The 15,207-nt window shown below is 41.8% G+C and overlaps 1 protein-coding gene across 1 annotated transcript in view; it reads left to right on the forward strand.

Annotated features, from left to right (window-relative positions):
- The window catches only part of kcnn3 (potassium intermediate/small conductance calcium-activated channel, subfamily N, member 3), a 97,865-nt gene extending 88,929 nt beyond the window's left edge, over positions 1-8,936 (forward strand). The window contains exons 9-10 of the mRNA XM_061777246.1: positions 2,084-2,153; positions 4,208-8,936. Of these exons, the coding sequence (XP_061633230.1) occupies positions 2,084-2,153; positions 4,208-4,588 (451 nt within the window). The 3' untranslated portion in view covers positions 4,589-8,936. The remainder of the gene's footprint in view (positions 1-2,083; positions 2,154-4,207) is intronic.
- The last annotated feature ends 6,271 nt before the right edge of the window (positions 8,937-15,207 follow it).

Below are 15,207 nucleotides of genomic sequence, written 5' to 3' on the forward strand. Positions count from 1 at the left end.
GAACGGAGATAAGCCAGGTTTTTGTGGTCAGTCCATATCATCGGTCTCCTCCTACCAGTGCCTTCACTCCTCAAGGGCCCAAACGATGGCGAGCAGCCCACGGTTCCCGACGTCATAATTTCGCTCGAATGTGGAAAGGCGACGGGAGAGAAAGGCACAGGGATGTAGTTTTTGGGAAACTGGGTCCCGCTGGGAGACGACAGCTCCTGCCCCCGTGTCAGGGCGTCAACCTCCACCATGAACTGGAGGGAGGGGTCGAGGTGTCGTAGGATGGGGGCAGTGGTGAACAGTTCTTTGAGGCGTTTAAATGCTTGCGATGCGGCAGGGGTCCAGTGGAAAGGGAAGCTGGTGGAGATGAGACTGGTGAGAGGTACGGCAACCTTGCTGTAGTCACAGAAGAAGCGGCGGTAGAAATTGGCAAAGCCAAGGAAACATTGTAGCTCTTTGCGGGTTGAGGGAATGGGCCAGTTGAGGACTGCTTGGATCTTTGCTGGGTCTGGTTGTAACGGGGCTTTATTTTTTACTGTAATATCATTAAGACTGCGGAAGTCGATGCAGGGGCGGAGAGTGGTATCTGTCTTTTCAACGGAAAAAAAGCCGGCTCCCAGGGGCGAAGAAGAGGGCCAGATGAGTCCGGAGGCAAGAGAGTCACGGATATAATTTTCCATCACCTCTTTTTCGGGACGGGAAAGATTAAAGAGACAGCTGGAAGGAAGAGGTCAATGGTGCAGTCATAGGGGCAATGGGGAGAGAGATGGTGAGGTCCTTACTGATGATATTCTTCAGGTACCCGGGAGAGGTCGGTTGGAGTAGCTGGTGGTGGAGGTCGGGACGGCGAAAGAAGGCAGCGGGAATGGCAAAAGTGACTCCAACCGGTGATAGACAGTGAGTCCAATCTATGGCCGGGTTCAATACATAATCGTTGAGAGAAGCAGCGCTGACGTTTCAGGGGGTCTAACCGGGTCTTGCCTAGTTGCATTGGCTCCTCTACTCCAGTAGGGGGTGAAGAGGAAGCGGCGGCAGGGGGTTCAGTGAGCGGCGGAGTGGTTAGAGGCGCAGCCCCCGTGGGTGGAGCGGAGTTTGTTCCTCGCTCCCGAGCTCTCTCTCTCTGAGGCGGTTGTCGAGTTTGATGGCTATTGAGATAAAATTCTCGAGGGAGGTGGGTTCGTCCCTTGTCACGAGCTCGTCCTTGAGTTGGAAAAACCCATGAAAAAAATTCCCCTTAAGGCTGCGTCATCCAGTTAGCCAGTGAGTCACAGACAAGTGTTGATAATCAGGCGAAGGCTGCAGGACTTCAGAGGCTTTAAATGCAGGCAGTAATGAGTGATGCTTGAAGACAGGGGTGCGGCCCAGGTGTTGCTGATTGCTGGGGAGAACGAGGGGGAGAGGCACAAGGCGCCACTCAAGCTCCAAAAGAGGAACTGCAGGGCATGGATCATGACCATGGAGACTTTGTCGATTCACTGTAGCCTTGCAAAGAAAAAATAATAATAAAAGAAAAGAAAGTGGACAACTGTGATATCACCAAGGTCATCGAGAAGTGCTGAGACATCTAATCAGTCAGTACTTGATTATCAAGGGTTTTTAGAAATGGAGATTAGAACTTTCAAGTCGTTGGCCTGTGTTCTGACAACTCGACGGCTCGTATTAATAATTGCCTCCAAGATTATTTATAAAAAAATAATTGGATACCACTTTGTTTATTTCCCCAAAGGCCTCATTATCCCCAAGGTCTCTTTTTATTAAATGTGACTCTTATTTATTCCTCCAGAGCTCTTACTTCTGACAGAGCTGAAATATTTTGTCCTGTGATTTACGAAGCCGGCAGCGAGCGAGCGAGCACACGGTGTGTCCGTGAATGTTTGCACACTCACGCAGCCAGACACACAAGAACGCAGGTCGCAACGAAAAGTCCAGCGGCCCAAGGTGACCGAGCCACAGTGTTGTTGTCACACGGGCCGCCGGGGATTAACTCTCCACGCTGGCCACTCAGTACACACTGAGTTGCGACTTTGTATGGCTTTGCCTGCATCTTAATGTGTGTTTGTGTGGACCTGTCTTTGTGTGTGTCCGTGTGGTACAGATTGCGCAGCGTGAAAATGGAGCAGAGGAAACTCAGCGATCAGGCCAACACGCTCGTGGACCTGTCAAAGGTGAGTCGCAAACTGCGCAGCCTCGGTTAATGCCCTTTCCTGCCGCGCAATTGTGCCGTCGCCATGACGACCTGCATGTTTGTCTCTCCTTAGCAACCGGAACAAGTGTTAGAAAGCGGGGATGACTGAGTGGGAATGTGAGGAGGAAAGAGAGGAACTTTTTTCTTCTTCGCTCTGTGACCGCGTGGGTGTCTGAGAGTGTGATCCGATACGAGTGTGTGTGTGTGTGTGTGTGTGTGTGTAGTCCTTCCTTTCATTCTCTGCTTCCACGCAATGTTCCACAGACTTCCCTCCAGCTCCCTCTTTATTCCTGCATCCACTCCGTCTCAGACATATTTATTCTCCCTCCAACTCACCCCTCTCAGGCGACCGATTTTTACTTCTGCTCCTACTCAACAACCCCTTCCAACGTCTCTCCTCGTTACATTCAAACACAAAACAATATTGTCCTTTGCACATTTTGTAATAAGACTGGACCTAACCCCAAGGCCCAACAACAATGCCAGAGAGCGGTAGGGTGGTCTCTCGTAGTTTAGCAGCTAGTGAAACCAGTGGTATCGCTGCAGTAGCGTCTGTACTGTGCTTATTTAAATGTCGTTACCCATTTTCCTATTGTTTCCTATTGATACACTTTCAAAGAAGTTAAAAACAATAAAGAAAACATTCTTCAGAAATCGCCCTTAAAAATGTATAGTCACTGTCTGTCTTTTCAGGAATTAAAAAAAACGCCATCCTGCTTGAGTTACCAAACACTATATTGTTAAAGTTGGTATTATATCTCATATTGATATCATACACTGTCACACACAAACATCAACACGACACAAAATCATGTTTAATCACTAATGTAATTTTGTAAAACGTTGCTAATTGATTAAGCTGTGACTGTTAAAACGGTACAAACACATCAAAGTTTGCACCCATGCTGACCCCCCCAACCAGACAAAAAGCCGATAATACTTCACAAAAGCAAACAACTGTGGTTACATCATCTTCATTAGCTCTTTTTCCAAAGGTCGTAGAGCCAGGAGTGATACAATAAACGAGCTAAGCAGTTGTATAGGCGTAAATGAATCGCCACACAAACTTACCTTCGTGGCTAACCAGTTCCTTCTGCACCAAAGCATTAAAGCTATCCATTGCTTATGTATGTGTCTAACCTAACTATTTTACTACTACTTTACTATTTTTTTTTTTTATCTAAAAAAAAAAAAAAAAACATCCAGACCTTCAATCTTGAGGCGACATAAGGCACACAGCTTCCATAGAGTGAGGGAAGAGGCAGAATTTTACAGCATTTCTCAGAGAATTCAAGCTTTTAAGAGAGTTTTTTTTTTTTCAATGCTTGGTTGGTTTGTTAGAATTAGTTAACGTGTGCACATAACAGATGACGTGGGGACAGACCAGTCGTAATGATTTGTGAAAAACTATTAAATTGACTATATTTGGACATCTGAGGTTTCCGTCCAACAGTGATGACAGTCAAACCCCCACCACAGCAAAAATTCCCTTTAAATGCGGCGCAAAGACCGTCTCGCGTGGAGACAACTCTGTACGGGCCCACCCCCCGATCGTTGGTATGCCCCCACCCTCATAGCTGCGTGCTGCGTGCAGCCAGTGGAATGGCTGAAAAAATGTAATAATGATGATAACGTGACTTGATTTCTACAATAATCCAGAGGATTTGATGCACGCTGTTCGCATATTTATGAATGGAATACGCATGACATCCACCACACGTGTCCACGGAGCTCAGAATCCCTCGGTCTGTGCTCTGGTCTACCTACTGCGCTGGATCAAGATATGGTCCCAGCAGACATAAGTTTAGACTGACTTTCTGCCACCAAATCGTCACGTGTGACGGGCGCATGTCAAAGGACACGCTTTCGTTGCCCCGGTACGCCCAGCTTTGTGCAGACCAGTCTGCCAAATTAGCAGAGCGCTTGCATGGAAATCAAGATACGGCAGTTTTTGCACTCCACCGCAGATGCGCCGACTATGAAAACAGAGCCCTATGTATGAGTCAGCCCCCTTCTCATTTCTCGTCTTTTTAGATGCAGAGCGTCATGTACGAGCTCATGTCGGAGCTCAACGACCGCAGCGAGGACCTGGAGCGCCAGATGTTGTCCCTGGAGCAGCGGGTGGAGCAGCTGACGGCCGGCTTCAACGCCCTGCCGGCGCACCTGTCGGCCACCCTCAGCGCCCAGCACGCCGCGCTGGTCCACCTCCTCCGGGAGAGAGACTCCAGGGATGCTAGGGAAGAAGAAGTAGGAGCTGCGGTCCCGCTTTCCCATGCAGCTTCGCTAACTCCAGCCACTCCGGCTGCGGCCACGCCAGTTTCAACTCCAGCTGTTCCTCCTCCCGCCCCCCCACTGGCCCCTCTAGAGGAGGGGGGCTTGGAAGCGAGTTCAAACGGCAACACCTCCACCTGCTGAGAGAGCCCAGGAGAGGACAAACCCAGACTCACCGAGAGAGAAGGGGAGCGCTGACAAATGAGCCTCTCAAATTGATGAAGACAGGACATCGGGGAGAAATAATGGGAACGAGAGGGAGGGGCGGCATGAGTGATGACACTTTGGGGGGGTGCGCTTTCCCTTTTTGGAGCGATTGGGCAAGAGAAATTCAGCGAGAACGGACTCGAAAAGGTGCGGAGGCAGAGGAAGGATGTCAAGGGGGTGAGAAATGGCGCTGAGAAGTATAAAAGGAGGAGGAGGAGAAATAACGAGGACTAATTATATGAACACTGAGTGGAATCAACTCCCTAAAAAAAAGAAAAAGCCTTTATCTTGCTTTCTTTCTCTCTCTCTCTCTTGCTCTCTTTCTTTCACTCTCTCCCGCTTTCCGTGCCCTTTCATCAGGAATTAACGACCATGACTTTTTATCCTTATGATATATTTTCTATCCGAATTGTGTGACAACGAGCATCCCTTTAACAGAAGGTTAGATCAATATGACTGGGACATATTTTAGAAAAATAAGAATAAGAATTTAAAAAAAAAAAAAAAGTGGCATGCACCGCACACACACGTATCACAGCATCACCCCTGCAATACAGACACACACCCTTTCACAATGCCCTTGAGATAACCCGAGAGCCTATACTGCCAGTAGTCAATGCACTGTCGATCTGCACACACCACTGCCAACCATGGAACAATTTATATCTACTTTGAGATTCCCAGTGCAGAGTTGTGACACTAATAATGCACCGAACTACGCTAATAACGCCACAAGGATGGCGAATGCATGAGTGTGAGTTCACGTCCATATCCAGGCCCGCCATTTGGTCATAGCACATTTCTGCATTGACTTGAATTAAACTGCAAGTCAGGCATCCAGTGATTTGTTGTCATACACTTATCAAATATGGATAGCATCGAGTATGCGTCTTTGGGACGAACGGGAGTCATTGCAACTTTTTTTAATCCGCTGGAGAAGTGACAGCTATCATTTCATGCTTAAATGGTTTTTTTACGTCATGATACAACGTTCCAAAAGTCCCTTCTAAGCTCGCGGCAGAATTTGATAGATTTCTATAAATAATGAAAGCATGATTTGACTTTTCTTCAGCTTAAGACCCAAACTCCGGGGCCTAAACATCAACACACACACACACACACACACACACACACACACACTGTACATAAACTACTGATGAAGAACATAAATAAAACTAACTTATTACAAGGAACATTAATAAACATGGCCCCTTGCTAAGAAGTGGTGTGCCTGCTTGCTGCTTGATGATCAATAAAATAACTTATACCAATAGATTTTATTCTGACAATCGGCGACCTGATGAAACCACATTTTGAGCCCAAATCCTGACATTTTGACAACTAAATGAATATTATTTTCCATCAAGTGCATTGCTGCTAGGTTTGGGAACTACGACAATAATGTCACAGCCATTTGCCCTAAATACCAACACTGTCATGTTACTATAATAACCAAGCCATTTTCCATAAAATCCTCTGATTAAAGCAAAACAGTGTTAACAAGCTTTGTCAATGTATTGAGAGTTTAGCAGGAATTTGCACATAAAATTAATTACTATAAATGGGCATTTGAGTCCCTTGGTAGACTATTGGGACACTTTATTTTAAATAATCTTCTTCTGAATGTTCTGAGCTCCTGCTTCTATTCCAGTGTCATATTAAGCAGAATAATGTCGCCTGGAGAAGTTGGACTTCTATAGACTGAATCATCAGGTGGTCTATTTTGACTCGATTTCACTTTGATTCCACTGACTGAATTCTTAACAATCCATCGATTGATTATTATGCCTGTCCTATTTAGTACTCTATTCATATTAGTGACGCACTAAAGTTTTATTTTGCCATACATTTTGAAGAACAGTAATGAACGTTAGTGTTCCACTCACTAAAGTATATTGAGTGCAAAATCCCACAAAATTCTTGGCAACAAGCTTGCACACAGTAATTGATTATCACAATGTCGTACATCCATATTCAGTTGGTAAATATTTTGTTTTATTTCTCTGAAATGCTTCAAATCTGTCCTATATCTACAGGTGCTCCTCGGTTCACGACAGTCCCGAATGGCGTACAATGAGCTAAATAGGAAGAATGTCACAAGAAGGCTCAGTTACCTCCGTACTGACTGTTTTTCATTTGCTTATTTTATATTTATGGCCTACAAGTGTTTTCATACCAATATTTACTGTAATTGTGACTTTACTGCTGCGTTAGCATAGAGTAGCTACATGACAGACTACGGCGCGTTCCGATTTACATACAAATCAGCGGCAGATTTAATCCACCTCTTAATACCAACACTATGACATCACAATTATAGAACCCAGCAATACAACAAAACAAAACATATATACTATAACAGCGCGCAGTTGTGCCAGTTACATCAAATGGAGAAGTTTCGAATCAATGTTTATTTAATAACATGGCAAAACCATCAAACATTTTAATACATCATACACACCAGAGATGCTGATTATTAAATGTATTCATGTGTGCAGATCACTAGAGACATGTTTTGCTCGTCGAAGTTGCCTGTAACGTTTTGCCCTGACCAACCAATCAGAGGACAGAAAAATGGGGCCACTATCAAAGGTTGGCACACTGGCTCTGTGTGACAAATTTGAAAATTGATTGTTAAAGAAACAGTCCCATTGCACATCAGCGGTTCTCAAACTTTTTACACCAAGAACCACCTCCAAAAATACTTAGCTCTCCAAGTACTACCGTCATGACCAACATCAAAATATGCAACATAGTAGGTTCATCAAAAACAATGCAGATGCTTTTTGTTTTCTAAAAAATATTTGCATCATTGTAAGGTACTGTAGCATTATGCACAGTTGGACATTAACAGTGCACTTGAATATGGGAAAAGAAAAAAGTGTACAGAAATACTGATTCCATCAAAATGCATTGCACATGCCATAAGTTAAATAAAACTTGTACTGAGATAAATCTTTAAAAACAAACTTTTCTAAAAGATAAAATACAAATGTATTATACTGTATTTGATTTAAAAAAAAAAAAGTTTAAACAGGCTGTATGCATAGCTACAAGCGTCATTGAATCGATCAAGCTTCAAGTTATTTGTCTTTAATTCAGTTATTCTTTTGCGTGACACTGGAGGAAGCCCGTGCACTACTAGTGGTACTTGCACCACACTTTGAGAATCACTGGTCTAGGTTATATCAGCCAGCACTAGTGATTCTGAAGGCGCTGGGCAGACTACATTGACATGGCAACACGTAGAGGCTGAAATCTGATCTACTGTATTGGAAGTACAACAGCCAAGTTGCCAGTTGCTAATAAATGAATGCAAGTTCATGGGGGGGGGAGAATTTAGGTTGTAAGTGTTGGTCAGAGTTTCTGATCGTGTTTAGGCCAAGCAGAGAAAGGCCTCGCTGAAATAAATGTGGGTTATGTCGCTATTGTAGGAAAGCAACTCTGCCGTAAACCGAGGAGTCCCCTGTAGTGCCAAATCATGACAGGAACTACTGGACTGCCATTAGTCTTCATGGAGAAAAAAAACAACAACTCACTGTTCTCATGAATGTATGCTTGAAATTGCTTGGTCACATAAAAACACACTTACACACACAACTCAACAACCAAAGTGCTCTCTCTCTCCTAAATGGACTCAAATAAAAGGCAGGGAACGCTGCTGTCACCGGGCACAAAAGATGGCACGAGGCATCGCGGACACCTTGACAATACTTCTCCGAGGGAATAACTGTGAAAATCCGGCTTTGGACTTGTTAAGAGTGCTGAACAGTGCTGGGGCCCACTTTCAAAACAACCCAAGGTGGACTCTGCCGAACACAAATAAACCTTATAAAGGATACATGGCCATGAAGGAAATACTCTTGAAATACTCTACTTATTTAATAACAAATAGAAAGAGAAGTCAAGGTACACTGGAGGGCTTTATAATAGAAACAAAAGAGACAAGCTTACCCTTGGCATTGCAGAGACAATGTGGAAAAGTGTCTTATAGCGACACGCTGTGGCCGGAATACATACTTACATAGACTTGGAATATAATTGTACAGTTTGCTGTTAATCAATGAACTCTAGCTTTGTATTGCTTAGTCTTTTCTACCGTTATGATTAAACTCGGTCATAGCTGATATCTAATATTACTATAGTATTCTTCTCATTCGTCATGACAATGTATTGCTATATTAACGATGGGTTGAAGGAACGTCTGGGCTTGAAATTATTTTGTAATTTTATTTTATCAGAGAGAATAAATAAAGTATATATCTGTAACATGAGAGATCCCCTCCCCCGGTTTCTGTGTGGTTGTGTTTACGTATCACAAATTGTATGACATACAGAGCAATATGCCGCATCATTTTTCATTTACACTACACACACTACAATTACTGTATGGCTTACTATAACAAGGATAATGATAGTGTTTCTTCAAGTTAATCTTCTACTCATCTCCAGCCACTAATTGTCCTCTTTTGTTTTATTTCTCGCCATAGGAACATTCGCTCATTTTGTGTCCCACTTCCACTAATGGAAAACAATTGCACTTAGGTTTTTTTTTTAATCCCCTGCGGTGATATTCCCATTGAAGTTTCTCATTATTTTCTCCCTTCAGTGGTTTCCAGCAGAAACGCTGTTTAGAATTAAGGGAGACCACAGATTTTTCGACCACTTTTGCTTTAGTGGCATATTTTCAGAATGTACAGTATCTTTAATGGCCAGTCTCATCTTTTTGTGTATCTTTGGTGTCTTGAGCGCTGTTAAGTTTAGACATTTCAGACTTTCAATTCATCTGGACACTACTAAGGAATATTACGGCTAGTTTTGTAATGAAAAAAAAAAGGAACACTACGTAGAAAACATTCGCAAAGAATTTTATGAAAATAAAGTTTAAATGTTATGAGGATAAAGCTTTAATATTATGAGAAAAAAAAGTTTTACCGTTACAAGAATTACAAGAATAAAGTCATAATATAGGAAAAATGCAACATTATGAGAATAAGGATATATTTTGTTGCTATTTGATGAGACTATATATACGTTAGATTTTTAAACGATAAATTCCCAAACAAACATAAATGGGACAGTCTAAGACCAGGAGTCGCTGTATATAGTGGCACTGTGGTAACTTGGTTTATAACCTTGGCTTAACTCAAATCATTCGTGTCTCAAATCATTATTGTAACATGTTTTTTAATGAAAAAAAACACTACAGCACAGGTGTCAAACTCAAGGACCGGGGGCCAGATCTGACCCGCCACATTATTTTATGCAGCCCGCTAAAGCACATCGTGTGCGTCAACTTCCATGATTTTTGCTCAAATTTGTACCAACATTTTAAATTGTCATATTTAATGAATTTAAATTCTAATAAACAAAAATTAAGTAAATAATGTTGAGATATTTCAAGCATTTTTTTTGTTTGTTATCAAGCTCCTTTTTACAGTAATTTGAACAATAATTGAGCAAACTATTATCCTTGACTTGTCATTTCAAAAGTAGCTACGCATCAATTTGTTGTGCATATTTAATAATATGAGAGTATTTATATAATTTCACAGTCCTAACCGTAACTACAATGTGGTCCGTGACAAAAATGAGTATGACACCCCTGCTCAACAGTATTGTACTGTATAAAAAGATACAGTAATAACATAACGAAATAAAATATAAATAATGGAGCAGTTTCAGCTCTATTCAATGGACATTGTGCCACTCCTTCTGGTGTGTGCGCCTTGGCAACCAGAAACAGTATAATACATACAGTATGTATAATGAGTGGCGGGCGGTGCATTTCACACCTGGACCTTCAGTGGGAACCACTATCACAACTACCACTATATGCCACCACTATCATATTACGGCTTCTTGTCTTACAGCTTATTTACAATAATACTTTGTTGTCATAATTCCGTGATTTTCTTGTACTGGTAGTGATAACATTATTTCTACAGCCTGAATACTTCTTAGTAGAATGCAGCAAGAACCAAGTTAACTGGTGGCAGGATGGTTTGCAAACACAGCAATATGAACATAACCTTTAAAACAATCTTTAAAATGTATCCATTATGGTGAATGTCTCGTCAGCATTTAAGAAATGGTTGTACCTAGTATTAAATATTTAATCACTCTCGATGCTATGCAGTCTAAAGGTTCCACTATAGCTTGTGAAATGTGCTGCATCTTGCTGGTATTAGGTTCTAAGCTATCAAACACCAAGCCTTTTTGGTTACACTGATGGATTCTCTGAAGTATTTTCATTTTTCATCATGTGTGATTCATTTTTTACCCTTTTGAGTCTGTTTGAAAGGGTACATTGATTTCATTGTATTTGTGAGGAAAATCCATTGTGTATTGTGCAAACAAAACAAGGTTAACAGAGGTGTGAATGCGAGGCGGTGCTCCACTAGCAGAACAAAGATCAACTTGTTATCTGCGTTATTCGCCGCCGGCCTCTGCTGACTCGTGAAGCTTTCATCGACTCTCTTGATTATGTGCTATAACAGCCTGGTGCCTCTAAGACTGCAATCGATGTACTGATTTCAAAACTTCAACTGACTGTCAGTCTCAGTGCATCCTCCAGAATACAACCATGACGATGTCTGCGTGAGGACAGAAAAACATTATGGCAGTTGGCAGTTGTTCACCAGTGAGTGAAAAGTGGGGATACTCTAAGGTAGAGTATGTTTTAGTAACATTCTAATCAATGTATAAAGACAAGAATGCATTATATCTATGTATGTATATTATATGTGTACGGGGACAACTGTACTAGTGCCCTAAGCATTTTGGGGGGCCCCAACCATTTAACACCAGTTTGAGTGTGATTAGTTCATTCTGAACACAGCCACGTCGCCAGTTATACGAGGGTGCACACACTTGTGCAACCACAGGTTATCGATCACATTAATGGTGGGGGGAAAAAAAGTTTGAAAAGGATTTCACACTCCGGGTCCCACTTCCACAAGTAAGAGTTGCTAGCTTTGTCACAACTACCTAGGACCGCCCCCACTCAAAAGAGGTTGTGTTCTAAGATGCTTCACAAAATAGGCTGTGTGGCCCACTCCAAATGTTTACATTATCAAGAGCCCCGTATTATTTATTGCGTTGATTCATAATTACTGAAAAATGTGAATTTTAAAAAGCAAAAAAAGACTAGAGTACGGCTCTGTAGTTTCTTGATATCATGTAGCCTACGTACTGTAATGTTTGGTTCCCACACCATTTTTCCCCTGACATTGATTCATTGAGAACACATGGGGGGGGGGACAGTCTTGGAGGCGGAGTTGCAATGGGACATGCAGGGGAAGCGGCTTCGACATTTGCAGATGCAGTATGGAGCAAGCCAGAAGTTGACAAGCAATTTAACATTGATAATAAAATGATCTACAGCAGCAGTTTAAATGAAACACATAATCCTACAGGCAATAGGAATAGCCGAATAGCCTTACACTCCCTAGATAATAATCGCGTGTGTCGATTGAATGCAACTTACCGCATGTATTTTCAGACATCATTATTATTTTCCTTCAATGGGCATGTTTGAGGAATACAAAGTACTTTAAGGTCTAATTTATCACATATAATTGGGTCGTTTTAATCTAATTTGATCAATAACGGTAAAGACATACCCCACCCAATTTCATGTGAAGGCGAAGCTGTTTACTGTATGTCTGTACTGTTATGCAAGAAGTGTATTTCAGTGGGCCATCACCATTAGCTCTCAAGTGAATGGGTTCTGTCAACAAAACTGCAGCAAAATTGAATTTGTTTTTCATTGTTTATGATTTTTCCCATACAGGTTTAAGAAATCTTGTTGTTCAGATTACATATGCACTGGACAGCCATGAAATTGGTGTATTTATCGTTTGTCTTTTTGAAAATAATACTTCAATCTTGGCTGTTTCAGCATGGGAGACATTTTACACATTAAAGATATGGGCTGCAGCGGGAAAAAATTGCTAAATTAGAAAAATAATTTCTTACAATTACATGAAAATGACCCATATACTTGCTGTCCAATATCACTCAACGTGCAAGTAAATGATTCTAACTAGGGTCATTAATGTGCACATTATTGCTATGTACTATATCTCCTCCTTCCTTTCCATGTCTCGAGCATGCCAGTTCTTATGGCCTGTTGTTTTCCAACCACCACGGCGAGCTCCACCGACACGTAGGAGTCTGAACACGTGTGTACTCATCCCACACAATGCAAATCAGTGAGAGCTTCGAGTAGACAAGATCAAGATGCTCAGTAAAACCCTGTGTCATGGTGACACAGGAACATCCCCCACCTGGAATCCCCTCCATCATTTGAATTTACAGTGGAAACTGCAACGTCAAACGCAAGTTGTTCTAATTTCAAAACAACGTTGGAAAAAATGCAAAGTACAGTATTTTTGGAGGCAACTAGATTTGAAATTTGGCGCCGCAATGTTGCACACATAACAGCCAGTCAAAAGTCATGTGGTGTCACATGAGCTTTTACAGCAAAAATTACATTTCCAACAATGAAGTGAGATCCGACCGGCCACTGCCAAGCCGTATCAATACAATATACAGAGCTGCCAACCTGTAGACATTCACTTCCAGAACAATTTGTCTAGGTTTGCCTGAATTTCCATATTTTCTAAATGTTCTCAAGAATATTACCGTGGGACAGTTAATGCAGTATATTATGTAATAGGATAAAAAATAACTCGGCATACTGTTCAATTGCACCACATAATCATTACTCTATAATTGTATTCATTAATAAATTATTGATTTTTATTATTGATGACATTTCCATTCCTTTCAATGGGAAAATATGATTTGAAATATGAATGCTTTGAGTTACGAGCATGGTCGCGGAACAAATTAAACTTGGTTAAAAAAAAGAAAAACAAGGCTAGTTGGTGACTAAGTTTAGGTCTAAGGTACCACTGTACTTATAATTTCATATGTATCTGTCTTTAAAAATACGAGTGCAATAAATGAATGGGGACAGTAAACAGTAAAAGCATCATTTTCATATAATTTGATCAATAACGGTAAAGCCCACTGAATTTTACTGATATGAGTATTTGAATTACCGGTAGTTGTGATCATTCAGGCGGCATGGTGGACGACTGGTGAGCACATCTGCCTCACAGTTCTGAGGACCAGGGTTCAAATCCTGTGTGGATTTTGCATGTTCTCCCCGTGCCTGCGTGGGTTTTCTCCGGGTACTCCGGTTTCCTCCCACATCCCCCAAAAAAATTAGAGTGAAAACTCTAAATTGCCCGTAGGTGTGAATGTGTGTGCGAATGGTTGTTTGTTTCTATGTGCCCTGCGAGTGGCTGGGCACCCAGTTCAGGGTGTACCCCGCCTCTCGCCCGAACATAGCTGGGATAGGCTCCAATGCGCCCGTGACCCTTGTGAGGAGAAGTTGTACAGAAATTGGATGGATGGATGTTATTGTTCCAAAAAAAAAAAAAAAGGTCTAAAATTGTATTCACACTTGCAATGCCAAAATGTCTTTACAGTTATGTGTCCTAAATTATTTTATTATTATTATGTTTCTGAAGATGCTAATTACATTTTTGGATATATATTTTCTCTGATTGCCTAACATAAATATCACACGTTTCTTAAGAGTTCCTTTTTTGGGGTTCTTTTTCTTTTGTGGTCCTTCTACGTATGTCACTCAAGCTGTCTTTAGTGCTAATGCCACTGGAGAGAGACTCATTATGTTGCTGCATTTCAGTGGGCCATCACCATTTGCTCTGCCAATGGGTTCGAAAAAAGCTCTGGCACAATTGAAGGCGTTATTATTTTTCATGATTTTTTCCAATACACGAAGAAAACTCAGATTACATTTGCATTGGACGGCCATGAAATTAATGTATTTATCTCTTGATCGTCTTTATTATGATAGTCTAAATTTTGATATTATCAATAACTTTTTGGAACTATGACTTGCAAGCATGGCTTGTTTCAGCATGGGAGACATTTACACATACTGTATAAAACCAGGCGGCACGGTGGCCGACTGGTTAGAGCGTTAGCCTCACAGTTCTGAGGTGCGGGGTTCAATCCCCGTCCCCGCCTGTGTGGAGTTTGCATGTTCTCCCCGTGCCTGCGTGGGTTTTCTCCGGGCACTCCGGTTTCCTCCCACATCCCAAAAACATGCATTAATTGGAGACTCTAAATTGCCCGTAGGCATGACTGTGAGTGCGAATGGTTGTTAGTTTCTATGTGCCCTGCGATTGGCTGGCAACCAGTTCAGGGTGTACCCCGCCTCCTGCCCGATGACAGCTGGGATTGGCTCCAGCACGCCCGCGACCCTAGTGAGGAGAAGCGGCTCAGAAAATGGATGGATGGATGTATAAAACCAAGGTGGCAAAAAGAAGAAAAATGCTAAATTAAAAACAAATTTTAACAAGTGTCTTTACAGTTATTAATCAAATTACATGAAAAAATAAATATAATGATCATTATTTGAGAACAGAACTACAATGTCTGGATTAATAATTAGTATTTCAATGAATGCCCCTTAATGGGTTAAAGCATATAATTTTCATAACATGCATGAATTT

This window comes from Phyllopteryx taeniolatus, chromosome 6, assembly GCF_024500385.1.
Source record: "Phyllopteryx taeniolatus isolate TA_2022b chromosome 6, UOR_Ptae_1.2, whole genome shotgun sequence".
Taxonomy (NCBI): Eukaryota; Metazoa; Chordata; class Actinopteri; order Syngnathiformes; family Syngnathidae; genus Phyllopteryx; species Phyllopteryx taeniolatus.